The sequence below is a fragment of the Podarcis gaigeae genome (assembly GCF_964106915.1).
Source record: "Podarcis gaigeae genome assembly, chromosome: 5".
NCBI classification, from domain to species: Eukaryota; Metazoa; Chordata; class Lepidosauria; order Squamata; family Lacertidae; genus Podarcis; species Podarcis gaigeae.
The window spans coordinates 96,107,404-96,120,941 of NC_139681.1; the positions used below are offsets into that span (position 1 = coordinate 96,107,404).

At 49.8% G+C, this 13,538-nt stretch overlaps 1 protein-coding gene across 3 annotated transcripts in view; it reads right to left on the minus strand.

Annotated features, from left to right (window-relative positions):
- Positions 1-4,484: 4,484 nt before the first annotated feature.
- CHRNG (cholinergic receptor nicotinic gamma subunit) overlaps positions 4,485-13,538 on the minus strand; it is a 29,292-nt gene continuing 20,238 nt past the window's right edge. For all 3 annotated transcript variants that reach the window (XM_083739638.1, XM_083739639.1, XM_083739640.1), the window contains 4 exons: positions 11,412-11,526; positions 9,585-9,792; positions 8,493-8,626; positions 4,485-5,683 (listed from right to left, as the gene is read on the minus strand). In XM_083739638.1, the coding sequence (XP_083595764.1) occupies positions 5,519-5,683; positions 8,493-8,626; positions 9,585-9,792; positions 11,412-11,526 (622 nt within the window). In that variant the 3' untranslated portion in view covers positions 4,485-5,518. The remainder of the gene's footprint in view (positions 5,684-8,492; positions 8,627-9,584; positions 9,793-11,411; positions 11,527-13,538) is intronic.

Genomic DNA, 13,538 nt, shown 5'->3' on the forward strand with positions numbered 1-13,538 from the left:
AGTTCTATTTTGAGGCACCACATTTTGGCCTTGCACAGGGCACCGTATTATGAAAGATTACCAAAGTCCGCCCCGACAGGGAGATCATAGAATTGTAGAGCTGGAAGGGACCCTGGGGGTCATCTAGTCCAACCCCCTGCAATGCAGGGAGCTCAGCTAAAGCCTTCCTGGCAGGTGGCCACCCAACCTCTCTTTAAAAACCAAAAATGAAGCAGAGTCCACCACCTTACAAGGCAGCGCATTCCACTGTCAGACAGTTCTTTGAGCCAGAAAGTAGTAGTAGTAATAATAATAATAATAATAATAATAATAATAATAATAATATTAATAATAATAATAATAATAATAATAATAATAATAATAATAATAATAATTTATTAATACCCCACCCACCTGGCTATGTTTCCCCAGCCACTCTGGGCAGCTTCCAACAGAATATTAAAATACAATAACCTATTAAACTTTAAAAGCTTCCCTAAACAGGGCTGCCTTCAGATGTCTTCTAAAAGTCTGGTAGTTGTTGTTCTCTTTGACATCTGGTGGGAGGGCGTTCCACAGGGCTGGTGCCACTACTGAGAAGGCCCTCTGCCTGGTTCCCTGTAACTTGGCTTCTCGCAGTGAGGGAACCGCCAGAGGGCCCTCAGCGCTGGACCTCAGTGTCTGGGCAGAACAATGGGAGTGGTAAAGGTAAAGGGACCCCTGACCGTTAGGTCCAGTCGCGGACGACTGTGGGGTTGCGGTGCTCATCTTGCTTTATTGGCCGAGGGAGTTGGCGTACAGCATGACTAAGCCACTTCTGGCAAGCCAGAGCAGCGCACAGAAAAGCCATTTACCTTCCCGCTGGAGCGGTATCTATTTATCTACTTGCACTTTGACGTGCTTTCAAACTGCTAGGTTGGCAGGAGCAGGGACCGAGCAACGGGAGCTCACCCCATCGCGGGGATTCGAACCGCCGACCTTCTGATTGGCAAGTCCTAGGTTCTGTGGTTTAACCCACAGCGCCACCCGCGTCCCAACAATGGGGGTGGAGATGCTCCTAATGTTTAATTGGAATCTCCTTTCTTGTAACTTGAAGTCATTGGTTCAGGTCCTACCCTCCAGAGCAGGAGAAAATAAGCTTGCTCCATCTTCAATGTGATATCCCTTGAGATACTTGAAGATGGCTCCCATATAAGCTTCTCCCGGCTAAACATAACAGACTCCTTCAACAGTTCCTCATCAGGCTTGGTTTCCAAACCCTTGGTCATCTTGCTCGCCCTCCTCTGCACACCTTCCAGCTTGTGGGGAGATATTATTTGTGGGGGTGCTGAATGCTCACATGTTCCCTGCATTCCATTGCTCCCTGCTTCCTAGGCTCTCTTCTCTTTATCTTGTCCCAATCCTTAGCAAACCCCAGAACCACCATGTTGGAAGGGGAACCCAGCTCCCAGCCATGTTGACAACACAGGATGTACCTCAAAAAATAGCACAGGAAAGGGTGAGGAAAAGTTACAGAAATTAGGGCTCTTCCGTTTAGAGAAAAGGTGAGAGGAGGCATATTAAAAAGGTAAAGGTACCCCTGCCCGTACGGGCCAGTCTTGACAGACTCTGGGGTTGTGCGCCCATCTCACTTAAGAGGCCAGGGGCCAGCGCTGTCCGGAGACACTTCCGGGTCACGTGGCCAGCGTGACATCGCTGCTCTGGTGAGCCAGAGCCGCACACGGAAACGCCGTTTACCTTCCCGCTGGTAAGCGGTCCCTATTTATCTACTTGCACCCGGAGGTGCTTTCGAACTGCTAGGTTGGCAGGCGCTGGGACCGAGCAGCGGGAGCGCACCCCGCCGCAGGGATTCGAACCGCCGACCTTTCGATCGGCAAGTCCTAGGCGCTGAGGCTTTAACCCACAGCGCCACCTGCGTCCCGGAGACATATTAGAGGTGTATAAATTTATGCATGGTGTGTAGAAAAGTGGGTGGAGAGACGCTTTTCTTCCTCTCTGTGCTCTGAGCCCGGCCTTGGCTGGGGAGGGCGGGGTATAAATAAAAAATTATTATTATTATATTATTATTATTATGACATTATAACGAAGGTTTCTGGGAACAAGAAGGAGGCACTGGGAAGATGTCCATGTAGTGCTGGCTGGAAGAGGCTGCACAGGGAGACCGGGGGCCATGACTGACCACTGCGTTGGACCCAAGCTTCCTGAAGCTCTGGGAGGGGCAATGAGAGACACTCCTGGGGCGTAATGTTCTGTGCCCCCTGCACTGAAGGTTTTAGGTGTAAATATGTATAAAATAAACCATATTTCTTAAAGACACTGGCCTCTGCTGTGCCTCAACTTCCCAACGGAAACACAACCCTGCGTGAGCGCCTAGAACCCCCTGGAATTTTGCTACCGCACGGCAGAGATTCAGGGTGCACAACCTTCGTAATAATATGCATCTTTGTAAGCACTGCAAAATTCAATTAGTGTGCATTTCGGATTGCTTTGTATAACGATGTACAGGGAAGTTTTTAACGTTTGGTGCTTTACAGTGTTTGATGTTTTCATTTCCTGGAAGCCACTCAGTTAGATGGGCAGCATATAAATAAATTATTATTATTATTATTATTATTATTATTATTATTATTATTCCCACACTGTTTGGCAACAAAACCGATAGATGTGTCTTTAAATGTGTACTGATCTGAATTTCTTCCCCTCGCTGTCTTTGAAAAGGAAGGTGGAGGGAAAACCTTGATTGGCTGGCTCCTCCTCCTAAGATCTAGGGCTCCGCCTACCCCAGCAGACTCCGCCTACCGTTAGCCACCCCCCAGCCTCAGTGGTCACCAGTTGCCACTGCTGTATTGTCCGTGGCCTGAAGCCCCCATGGCTACAACACCTTCTTGCCCTCTGTGAATTCTGTGGTTTCATAGAATCATAGAATTGTAGGGACCCCTGCAAATGCAGGGAACTCAGCTAAAGTTTAAGCAGACTGTTGAGAAAGAGAGAGAGAGAGAGAGAGAGAGAGAGAGAGAGAGAGAGAGACAGAGACAGAGACAGAGAGAGACAGAGACTGTCAGTTTCTAAACGCTCTTTCCCTCTCAGGAAACAACAGCAGCCCACCTTTCAAGAACGCGCGAGCCACAAATCCCAGGATCAGTCTGGATTAATGACAGGGACTTTATCTAAACCCTTCTCTTTGCCTCTCGTTCGCTCGCTGTCATTACCGCTGCTGGCCTGTTGCACCTGCCACAGCTCCGGGGAGCGGCAGGCAGGCGATTTGGCAGGTCCTCGGAAGAGTTATCCGCAGAGAGGGCCTCTGAGACGGCTGTTTTGACAAGGCCTGGAGAGGGGCCAGGACAATATAGCGGCACGGGGGCAGCAGGAAACAGAGCTGCTCTGGCCTCGGGGCCTTGTTCTGACAGCAGAAATGCCAACCTGTCCAAATGGCCGTGTTTGAGGAGCCCCAGTCGGGGGCTGCAGGAGCGAGATAGAGCAACAGGGAAAATAAGCTTTGGGCCCAAGCGAGGGAAGTGGCGTTAACTGCAGGGTGCGGGGATGAAAGGAGGAGGCCTCTCATTGGACTGGAGCAGAGTTTGAGAGATGGCTAATCGTCTTTCGCTATTGACTGGATGAACAGGAGCTGGGGACTGAAGGAGCAAGCGGCACTGCAATTTGTCTCTCCTGCCTCTGCAAACAGCGCTCTGGGCTGTGACGCTGCTATGCAGAGGACAAGGAAGCCAGGGCTGCGGGCCTTGGTCTCTCTAAGAGTGTGCTTTGCCCAAGAACCACAGCCCCTCCTTGCTCCTATAGCAGGCCTCGCCTTATGTTCTTATCGCATCCGGGTTAAGGACACATCCCAGGCAAGAAAGAAACACAGAACATTTGAAGTAAAGCTGGACCTAGGAATGTGCAACTGATTTTGGACTCACAGCTGTCCATGGAGGCGCAGGTCAATTCTGTGTCCAGGGCAGCTGTTTACCAGCTCCATCTGATATGCAGGCTGAGACCCTCCCTGCCCGCAGCAGTCTCGCCAGAGTGGTGCATGCTCTGGTTATCTCCCGCTTGGACTACTGCCATGTGCTCTACGTGGGGCTACCTTTGAAGGTGACTCAAAAACTGTAATTAATCCAGAATGCAGCAGCTAGACTGGTGACTGGGGGCGGCCGCCAAGACCATATAATCCTAAAGGATTTCAATGGCTCCCAGTACGTTTCCGAGCACAATTCAAAGTGTTGGTGCTGACCTTTAAAGCCCTAAACGGCCTCGGTCCTGCATACCTGAAGGAGCGTCTCCACCCCCATCGTTCAGCCCGGACACTGAGGTCCAGCTCCGAGGGCCTCCTGGCGGTTCCGCCACTGGTGTGGCCTGGGGAAAGGGGTGCTGTTGTTGTGCGGAGGCTCCTGAGGTCCAGAGAGAGAGGCTGCTTTTGGCCCCAGGCCCTGAGGTTCCTGGCCCCTGATCTATTTCCTAGCCCCAGCCCTTGCTGAGAGACAAAGACCACCTTCAGATGTGTGTGTGTGTGTGTGGTGGGGGGTCCATCCTGTTTATTTTCCTGATGGCAATTCCACTAGGCATCTGCATGAGTTTCTCACATTCCTTTCACACTGCCTTGTGGAACTGTGGCCTTTGGACGTTTGGTGCCACTGTGCCGCGCTCAATTCCATTCACACCTGCCATTGGACACGTTGCCACTCTTCATGTGTGTAGTCCATTCATGCAAATGGCAGGAGGGAATGCTCTGCCAGATCCCTGCCCCAAATTCCCTCCACAAAGTCTGGAAAAAAAGACAATGCAAAACTCCCGTGATATTCATTTCCGTGTTGATTGCTTTTAGAAACAGCCACAAAGGGGTTGCGAACTGGTTCCTTCCAAAAGCAATGGACATGGGAATCAGGACTACAATTTTTGCTATGTTTCCAGAAGTAGCTTTTCATGTCGTGTGAGAGAGCACATAAAATTTTTCAGGTAAGTAAATGTTGGGTAAGAGGAATGAAGTGCTGCCTGAATGCAGTCAAATATCTGATTAATGGACAAGCCCCAGGTAAAGGACTACCTTTAAGGCTGCAGCTTTTCCAACGGTCTCACAGGGAGGGGACAGCTACTGCCTGCCTCTCTTAGCTTCAGCTGTTGGCTGAGGAACCAGGGAAGGCACCGATGGGCAACCCTGCAACCCACCAAAAAAGGCAATCCTGGTGTGCTCACCTGCTGGAAAACGTTAGCAGACACTAACTTAAACAAGAAGGCTTTGTGGCTTTGAGGGAAGGCCGTAGCTCAGTGATAAAGAACATGGTTTGCATGCAGAAGATCCCCTTTCCAAGGTAGGGTTGGAGGAGACTCCTGCCTGAAACCCTGGAGAGCTGCTGCCTGCCATATTGAGATAGATGGATCAATGGATATGGAGTCTTCTTGCATTCCTATGGGACATAATTGGCTCCCAGCATAGAGGTCCACCAAGCACAGAGGTTTCATTTGAGAGACGGCGCCAACACACGGCCGTTGAGGGGTTGCCACCGCTGCTGCCACTGCTGCTGCCACCCCTAGATAGACCTCATTCCTAGGGGAGGTACAACTTGGGGTCCCCTGGGAAGGGCTCTGCGGGAGCCTGGTTGAACTGCGCCATCAGGAAGACGCCCAGCGTCCCACAAATGAAGATGGAGGCCATAAAGAGGAAGCAGACGCGGTCAATGACCCGACCCACCAAGATCCACTCCTCGTTCTCCTGCAAGGAAGAAGACACCAGACAGGATGCACGTTAGAATTGTTTTCAGTGGCTCAGAGGTGTTGTCCAGCGGAAGAGGGCGTGGAGGCTGCCACAGGGGTCTTTCGGGCCTGACAGTGTGAGGGACGGGACTGAGGAGGAATGGTGGAGTCCATCTCCCCCCCTCCGGTACTTCCCAGAGAAGAGGGAGACAGCATAGATTTACAATGGTTGTTTGAAGACGGTCTTAGCTCAGAGGCTGCAGAGGGGAGAAGCTGGGAAATATTGAGAGAGGAGGAGGAGGAGGAGGAGAGACAGCTGACAGACTTGGTGTCTTTAGAAAGCATACCAGATCCCCCCTCTCCCAGGACCTGGCGGGCACTGAGAGTAGGAGAAGAGAAAGCTCAAAGGCAGAAGGCACAGAACAGCCACCTTAGGGATGACGTATAATAGGAGAGATGGAAGGGGTGGAGCTTTACTCAGAGCAACGCCATTACTGCAAGAGAGGCACTTCTCAAAGCCTCTTTCTGTGAATCTTGAATAAAAGACTTGGTAAGAACTCTTCTTGTTTATCTAATTCTTGGTTGCCCACCATAGGACCCTTGTACCTACGGGACCGCCTCTCCTGGTATGTCCCATGGAGGACCTTACGGTCCTCAAATAAAAACATCTTGGAGATCCTGGGCCACAGGAAGGTTAGGCTGGCCTCAACCAGAGCCAGGGCTTTTTCGGCCGTGGCCGCAATCTGGTGGAACGCTCTGTCCCAAGAGACTAGGGCCCTGCGGGACTTGACATCTTTCCGCAGGGCCTGCAAGACAGAGCTGTTCCACCAGGCCTTTGGCCAAGGCACAGTCTGACCCCCTCCTTTGGTAATCCTCACAGAACTCTAGCCCAATGGTTACCATTAATTTTTTTCTGAATTGATTTTAGAATGAATTCACTTTAGGATGTATTTCAATTAATTGATTGTGATTTTATGTAAATGGTGTTATTTTTACAGTTGTTAGCCACTCTGAGCCTGGCTTTGGCTGGGGATGGCGGGATATAAATAAAAATTATTGTTGTTGTTGTTGTTGTTGTTGTTGTTGTTGTTATCAGATTTCCTGAAGCCTGACAGACAGGAGCAGGGCTGAAATAAAGCAGTCCCCTTTTGCCTGTCACCCCAACCACAGGCAGCCAAAGCTTAGTTTCTCAGAAGCCTACTGCGAAGGACGCTGCAGCACCCTTGCCCACGGGACCTGTGGGAAATTAAAACTAGCATTAAATTACCCAGGGGGCTGTTGTAGTGGTGGAAAGAAGTGAAACCAGGGGTGAGGAGGAACAGTTACCCCCTCTCTCCCCAACCAATTTCATGGCGAACATTCTCAACAAAGGATTCTCAACACAGTCTGGAGCCTCTGAACAGAGGAGAGAGTGTGTTTGTGTGTGGACAGTATGGGGGGTATTGTTTGGTTTCTGATTTTGTGTTTTTATACTGTGAGCCACCCTGTGATCCTCGGATGAAGGGCTGCATAGAAATTTAATTAATAAAAATAAGAATGGTGTCATTATACAGATTAGTCACTGGGTGGCGCTGGATTTAGTTGTACCTGGGTGGAGTTTCCTGTGTCTGTTCCATTCTTTTTCTTTAGGGACAATAAAGTTCTTGTCTTGCCCACTGATTTGTAAGTCCTCTAACGGTTCCAAAGCAGGACGTTGGGGTCTTGGTGTTCCTTCTCCACTGATTCACAGCCCCCTGGTATGGGTTTCCTGGGGATGGTGAGGTTTCCTCCTTAGCTCATTCTTTCAACCCTCTGGCTTATGCTGCGACCACAACCACTTCATCTCCTGGTTCTCCCCACCATTTGGGGCAGCAGAAGGCCTGCTCATTATTCGGTCAGGTTTCACTCGGAAGCTGCAGCTGGTGCAGATTTGAGCAGCTGGGTTGTTGACATGCACAGTCTGTCAATGCCATAGATAAGACCCCTGCCAAGGAGCCGCTTTACTGGCTACTGATCTGTTACTGGGCACAATTCAAGGCTTTACTCTTAGCACTTACAAGCCCTGAATAAGTAGGGACCAGGTTACCTAAGGGCCTGCCATACCCCATAGATTCCTGCTTGGCATATGCCCTCCTCAGGTGGGCAACGCTGGGAGCACCACATGCCCCGGAGATGTACTTAAGAGCACAAGAAGAAGTGTGGAGAGAAATGCCTGAAGAGGGCTTTCATCAGACAAGATGAAAGCTCGCAGCTGAATGAAATACGAGAGGCGCCATCTGCATTGGCATGCCGACGGCTTTTGAAATCGCACCTGTTCGCACAGGCATTCCCTTGATCTCCTGACCCAGGCCTCCCATTTCAATCGCCGTGCTGTTTTAATGGGATTGTTTTATTGCCCTTTTCGATTATGGGTTATGCTTTTATTTAAATATTGTAGCAGAATAATTTTATGGTGTATTTTAACAAGGGATGTGTCAACGTGTGAGTAGCTGGGATTTCATGCTTTGCAATCCACTCAGAAGCCTATTTTTTGGCATTAAGCAGTACATAAATTAATAAATAACCATAAACAATAATGGTAAACCGCTTAGAAACCTGTTTCGGCGTTAAGTGTTACGTAAATTAATTAAATGAATGCATACCTAAACAATGTGTTAATTGCCTGTGCTTAAAAATATGTTTGAAATGATATTAGGGGAAAAGGCAGAGCACAAATCAATCAATCAATCTTCTCCTATGACTGCGCATTCACACATGCAGAGCATTGCTTGATGCCACAGTCAGCAGGAGACGAACATGCCTGTGTGTACAGGTCCCTAAACAGCTGTACACCTGAGATGCCAACTTACACTGTCAAAGTCCTTCTTCTCTTCCAAAGTCTTAGCAATGTGGTTGCAGGCATCGACACAGGCCTGGATCTCCGGAGCAGCACGGCGCAGACTGTTGCAAATCTCCTGGGGACCTCCGTTCTCTAAGCTGCCTCCTGGGAAAGGGGAAATGTCAAGATTGCAGAAGAAGAATCTGAGCAGGAGAGATCTTGTTGGGGGCCCAAACAGCTTCCACACTTGACCCAAGAGCATGCAAGAAAGACAGAGGGCAGCAGAACACTAGGATGCTGTTTTTAAAATGTTAAAGTCTTCTGGTGGCCCCTGGTATGAGTAAACTGCAGTGGAATTAATAGAGAAAGATGGGATTTAATAGCATTTTTAAAGTCTCCTCCACATGATGAAGAGGCAGTCCGCCTGCAGGGTGTGGCCTAGCTCAGAAGAACTGCCCAGAAAGAGCAAGGAAGAGGAGGACAGCGGAGGATGAAGTGAGCTGGCAGAAGCAGCTCTGGGGATTTAAAGGGGACTGATGCTGTTTGTGGATTAGCACCGCCTGCTGTGTGCTAAAATGCACTTTAAAAAATACTGTAAGTCTTATGTTCCTTTTCGCTATACTCCTGCCCTGCTTTTGCAATTTGTGGCTTAGTCTTCCTTGCTTTTATTATAAATCAATAAAAGAAAAAGAAACCCTATAAGTCTCTAGCAGTGCTCTGCTTCCTCCCCCCTTCTTCTTAGGAAAAAGGGTGCTGGGACTCACCATGAAGTTGTTACCGTAAGTGCCACACATTTGGGGGGAAATGTGCTCGTCCTGCATCCCACTGGGGACCCCCAGAAAGAAAGCACTGGGACTCTAAAACAACAGTTTGTTGTTGGACTCCAACTCCCATCAGCCCTAGCCAGCAAGGGCATTGCTCAGGGAATGATGGGAGTTGTAGTCTATCGACATCTGTGGGAACAGAACCCAGGCTCCCCAGTCCAACTTGAAGAGGGCTCTGAGCTCGTGAAGGCTGAGGGGTGGGGGAAGAGGAAGAACTTGAAACACCCCTCCCTTCCCCATCGTCTGCTCTCTTCCACAACAGACCACCCTCTGCTGCTCATCGTTGGCCCAGGACGTACCTATCTGCGCCAGGAGCATCTTCACCAACCCGTCACGCTCCCTCTGCCTCTCAAAGAGGAGCTCGCTCCGCGCCTTCCACAGCATGTACTCATCCGCTTTCGCCATGAGCCCCAGAGAGCTCCGCCGGCGGACGAGACGATTCCCCGTAGGCACATCGACACGTCGCATGTGCATGCCCAGGTAGCGTGGCACCAGCCTCAGAAACACCTGAGAGATGGGGGAAGAGAAAAATAGGGAGGCTGCCCAGGAGGGTTTCTGACAGGAGTGAGCTGGCAGGAAACCACACAGAGCAAGTTGCAGTTAACGCTTTATGAGACAAAACAGGATCGGCACAGGAGTGTCAGGCCTAATGAGCACAGCAACTCATGTCTGGCAGGTCTTGCCCCCATGAAGAAGAAGAAAAGAAGAGTTTGGATTTGATATCCCGCTTTATCACTACCCGAAGGAGTCTCAAAGCGGCTAACATTCTCCCTTCCCTTCCTCCCCCACAACAAACACTCTGTGAGGTGAGTGGGGCTGAGAGACTGTAGAGAAGTGTGACTAGCCCAAGGTCACCCAGCAGCTGCATGTGGAGGAGCGGAGACGCGAACCCGGTTCCCCAGATTACAAGTCTAACATCCTTAACCATAACACCACACTGGCTATCCAGATTGAAGGTCCCTTCCTCCCCTCAGCTGCCTAAGTCCCCTCCTCGCCATGGCTTTTCCCAAGCAATCGGAGACTGTGCCTCCAACTTCTCCTCTGCTCTTTTCATGCCTCTCCTGGTTCTGGGAGACAAGCAGGGAGGGGTGCTTGTTGCAGCAGGAGGGGGAGACACCCAAGACTCTTCACCAGCCTGACTCATCTCTGCCTCTTTTCCTCCCTCCTCTCCTGCTTCTGTTCCGGAACTTCTCTCTCCCACAGACTCTCCTTGCTTATTAAGCCCTGTTACCTCTTCAGTTTCTGACACCTCCTCCTCCCACTCGCCTCCTCCTGACCCCTCATTGTCACCCCACCACCATTCCCCAGACTCTGGTTCCTCCCACCATTCCCCTGCCATTCCCTGGGTGCCCCAAAACCCACAAAATTCCCCATGGAGAGTTTGTGGCACCCACAAACTTCGGTGCCAGGTGCCCAGCCTGTCTGTGGCAGTTTCCAAGTGGGTTCTTACATGAAAGGGCAGGGTCTGGGGTTTGAGCTAGGGCTGTGGCTCTTCAAGAAGGAAGTACAAAGCCCACACAGAAACACAAATAAGACTGATTTTTTTCAACCAACTTGCGGAGCAGCTCGGAGGTGAAGGAAAAGGAAAATGAGTAACGGCAAGGATTGAGAAGAGGGGACTGGAAATATCATTCTTAATATGAAAGCAGCACAAATATTCGAGGATTGGACTCCTGCCGATCAAGAAGCATGGGTACCCCCCACAAAAAAATATAATTTGGAAAATAATTGGATTATATGATTTGTATTGTTATAATTTGGATTAATTGGTTTGATGTGTTTAATTCGGTAAAATGAAACAATAAAAATTATTAAAAAAAAGAAGAAGAAGGAAGGGGACAGGGCCGTAGCTCAGTGGCAGAGGATATGCCTTGTGTGCAGGGAGGTCCCAGGTTTGATCCCCAGCATCTCCAGGTAGGACTGGGAACGACACCTTCATAAAACCCCGGAGAGCTATTGCCAGTCAGTGTGGTCAGCGCTGAGCTAGAGGGACGTGTGGTCTGACTCAGGAAAAGGCAGTTTCCTAGGTAAGGCAAAGGCCAAGTTTTGGGGCTCAGCAGTGCAAGGAGGTCTAACGTGAGCAGGGGACCAGCCCAGAGCATCTGGGCAGCATCCGCTGGACCTACCTCTCGGACCCGTGCAGACATGGAGTGAGTGTTGGGGGTCCTCAGGGAAACGTTGAGTACAATGACAGCGTTCACGACAATGGCAATAGTAACCACCAAGAGGAAAGTTAAGTACCTTTGGGGAGAAAAAGGAAAATGGCACACAGGTCACCTGCCCTAATCAGTAGCAAAATCAACTATTTCATATTCTTCATCAGTCTGAGAATTTGTTCTTCTAAGTAATTGGAAAATGCCTTCCCCCCAATGCACACATATCAGTATGCAAATTTGTCCATGTTTTTGCAATTTTACGCTTTCCCCATATATGATGCATTCACTAATAATATGCATTTGTAGGCACAGTTTTGCAAAAAAAACCCACAACAACCAAGAAACCCCAAACCCGGATATACAGTGGAACCTCGGTTTTCGAACATAATCTGTTCCGGAAGACTGTTCGACTTCTGAAATGTTCGAAAACTGAAAACTGAATACAAAAGCCTCAATACAACAAGGGAACTGAAAACGGAGGCCACCTTGGAAGTTCAACTTCTGAGGCACGTTTGAAAATGGAAGCATTTATTTCTGGGTTTATGGCGTTTCGGTTCCGAAACGTTCATCAATGGAGACGTTCGAAAACTGAGGTTCCACTGTAATGCATTTGTGAATATATGCATTTATAGGCACCCTGGTATGCCCAGTATTTGTCTATAGAGAAATGCACCACAAAATTCAGAGAGTTGTGAATTTTGAAGGACAGCTGTGTTTAACTTATTGTAACTTGGGGGGGGGGGGCGGCAAATCAGGAAGGCTCACCTAAAAATGCAAACAGAACCAAATTTCCCTTCTATCCTAACCACCAACCATGTGTACGTCTTCTGATGAGTTGCTGAATGGAGGTGGAGAAGCACTTCACAGAGCAGTTTGGCAAACTGCAAAGTCCCCTCCCCCCATCAAACGTGGCTGCAGTGAGGTTTAATGGAGGAGGGAGGTGCTTCAGCCAGTGGTCTAGAAAGCAGCTCTGCCTTAGTCATGCATCTATCAGGATAACATCTGATGAAGTGGGTGCTAGCCCTCAAGAGCTTCCGCCATAATAAAATAAAGCCATGCCAACAGCCGGAGATCAAATCCAACATCTAGAGCTCACGTCCTGCCACTCTCGCAGGCTTCTCACGGGGTCTTGGACAAGCCTGCTACCTCTCCCTCATTCCCCACCGGCAAAATGGATTTATCCATTATCTGTTGCGCAACAGTGCTGGGAAGATAAATTCCGCAACTCCCTTTTGCAAAGAGTTGGCACTTCAGTGATGAACTGGTGTAATAACATCAGAAACATGCTGATGCCCCAATGCAGGGGAATCTTTGCTAAAATGAAAGGAGTGGCTTTTTGGAAACTATTTATTTGTCTAATTCTCCTTTAAAGCTACCCAAGCTGGAGGCCATCACTGCCACCTACAGGACCTAATAATAATAATAATAATAATAATAATAATAATAATAATTGTCAGGGGCTCAGGAGCAGAGGCACAGGAGAGGGAGGAAATGGAGAGCGAGGGGGAGGAATCCGAGGGGAGTGTAGGCGGTGACAGTGGTCAGAGGGATTCCATGAGCCTCTCCAGCGAATCGGAAGATTCACAGAAGAGAGCGCCGATGGCCAGGGCAAGGGGGGTGCCAAGGGGGAAACCCCAGAAGGAAGGGGCCAGCGGGGACTCCCAGAGCAGCAGTTGGAAATCAGGACCAGCTTCCCCACCGGAGCGCAGTGGGGGGGAGGAGTCCCAGGCATCGGGACCAGTGTTCTCACCACCAGCGAGAGGAGATGAGTCAGGATTGACCACGCCTCCATTGGAGAGCGGGGAAACGGTCAAGAGGAAAGTTACCGGCTGGGCGCACGCGCCAAGTTCAAATGTACAGGTGAGCGGCACAGCAGGCAGCCCGGATAGGGAGCCAGGTCCTAAAGCCCGCCGGAAGGAGGGGCAAGACTCAGGGGGGTCAGCATCAGAAGAGTCCAGGAAGGAGGAAACCCCAGGGGGCAGAAGGACCCAGAGGAGGAAAGAACAACGGAAGAGGTGGAGTAAGGCTAGAGTCTTAAACTGGTGTCTAGGAGGCGGAGACTCAGATGGAGCTTCGCCGGTCTAGGTTCTAAGACGT